The sequence below is a fragment of the Microtus ochrogaster genome, unplaced genomic scaffold (genome assembly GCF_000317375.1).
Source record: "Microtus ochrogaster isolate Prairie Vole_2 unplaced genomic scaffold, MicOch1.0 UNK101, whole genome shotgun sequence".
Taxonomy (NCBI): Eukaryota; Metazoa; Chordata; class Mammalia; order Rodentia; family Cricetidae; genus Microtus; species Microtus ochrogaster.
This window is the reverse complement of record NW_004949199.1, coordinates 942,230-944,332: the sequence shown is the minus strand read 5'-3', so window position 1 is coordinate 944,332 and position 2,103 is coordinate 942,230. Positions and strand designations below refer to the sequence as shown.

Here is a 2,103-nt window from a genome sequence, read left to right as displayed (position 1 = left end):
AGTTCAGTACTTATTTCAGACATCTGTACCAAAACTGTCTCCTCTAAGTTGGACGTCATTCAGTTCCTCATATACCATGAAGATATGCAAATAATTTTCTCTTCTGCGCATGAAAACAACACAGGACCCTACAGTTCTGACAGAGGCAAACAGGTCTACACTCATAAATCCTCCCATTTTGTGGTCAGCCCTCAACACACAACATCTAAGATGGACTTGAGGCTGAGCTGGATTTTCCTATTTGTTCTTTTCAAAGGTAATGTATAGATTAAGAGAGATACTAAGTATTTTGGCCAATATAAGTGAGAGTGACAATAGACATATTGTAGTTTTCTGACAAGATTCTCTGTGTTTGCAGGTGTCCAGTGTGATGTGCAGCTGGTGGAGACTGGGGGAGGTTTGGTACAGCCTGGAGGGTCCTTGAAACTCTCCCGTGCAGCTTCTGGATTCATATTCAGTGAATACTGGATGCAATGGGTCTGCCAGGCACCAAGAGAGGGCCAGGAGTGGATAGGTTTAATTGAATATAAACCTAATAATTATGAAACACACTATGCAGAGTCTGTGAAAGGCAGATTCACCATCTCAAGAGATGATTCCAAAAGCATGCTGTACCTGCAAATGAACAGCTTAAGAGTTGAAGACACTGCCTTTTATTACTGTGCTATAAACACAGTGAGATGATTTTAGTGTGAACCCTGAAACAAACCTCCCTGCAGCAGTGCCCAGAACCAGCAGGGGGCACAGAAACCACATGAGACAGTGCAGGAAGAGGTGCAGACAGAATTCGGTGCTCCTTTATGTGGCCCATCTACTGATTTCACATAATGTTTTCTGTATTTATGTTCTGTGAAATCTGTGATAGAAGAGTCCTCTTTTTGCAAAATTGAAATATATACACCACACAGTCAACATAAATTACTTGTAAAAAATCAACTTTGATAACAGAAATGACTGTGGTGAGGACATTAGGATCAAATACTAAGGAAGGTCTCTGATATTGGGGAATATTTACCCTCTTGAGATTCAAGACAAAGCCTCAGTGGTATTATGATTAGGACAATATTGGGATCGTGGTAACCACAAGGAAGGAGACACAATACTTAGGACCCACATACCATCACAGGTCTGAGATCTTCTGTTTTTTCTGATCTGTGCACACCAGGCATAAATGTATTTGGTTTTTGTATTTTCACATGATTCATTTTCTTAACCTAGAACTTTCATCATCATATCTTCTATTATTTTAGGTTCATCTAATTTCTGGCCTTTTTTCTAAACAGATATGTAACGGTACTTGAAGTTCAGCTGAGGCCGAGGCTATAAGAAACTCAGTGGAACGTGAAGAAGGTTGAAAGTTAATTTAAAAAGAAATAAAGCTTAAAAAATATGACTGGTACCAAATATGGTTCAGGAAAAATTTTATTATAGATATGTGGGAGAACATAACCAGAGGCAAGGTGTCTGGGAGAGTCCAGAGTGAATATTATCCTGAGCAATGTGAGGAGTGGACGGAGGGATAAGGTACAGGAGAGAGGGAACCAAGTAAATCAGTCAAGAGGCCCTAAGGGGAGACGAAAGGCGCATGCGACTAACATAGTTGGATTATACACAGAAGAGCAGCTGGGAGAGGGAAGCAGAGCCCCAAGGATGCAATATTGGTAGGTGGAAGGAAATGCCTGCCACAAATATCCTGTAACAGGTAGGAACTGAAGGATACAGGGAGAATCTGATGGCCAAATTATGCTTTGGTATTTTAAATAGGCACCTCAGCCACTTTTCCAAGGTTTGAAAGCTAGGACCCCAGCCTTATGTTAATAATAAATAAATGATAAGAAGCCGTGTGCAACCTTGTCTATGACTGCTTCCTGATGACACAACCTCACTCATGTTTTGTGGAGACAAAGGAAACTGGAATGTTGGTTTAGGCCGGAAAGAGCAGTCTTTTCATTACCTGACCAGGTTCTGAGAAAAATTCTAGGAGTAGGGACATGTGGACTTCACTTGGAGCAATATATAAGGCAGGTCTACTTGGGTGAGCAAATTTAAACTGGTCCAAGAATGCAAATTGTGAAGGAACAATAGAAGCTATTTGATGGAGCC

General features: G+C 40.8%; 1 gene segment (V, D, J or C); it reads left to right on the top strand.

Moving 5' to 3' along the window:
- Nucleotides 1-210: 210 nt before the first annotated feature.
- Nucleotides 211-684, top strand: LOC113455750. The segment is given in 2 exon segments: nt 211-256; nt 359-684. Coding segments are annotated over 2 exon segments (372 nt in total).
- Nucleotides 685-2,103: the final 1,419 nt, after the last annotated feature.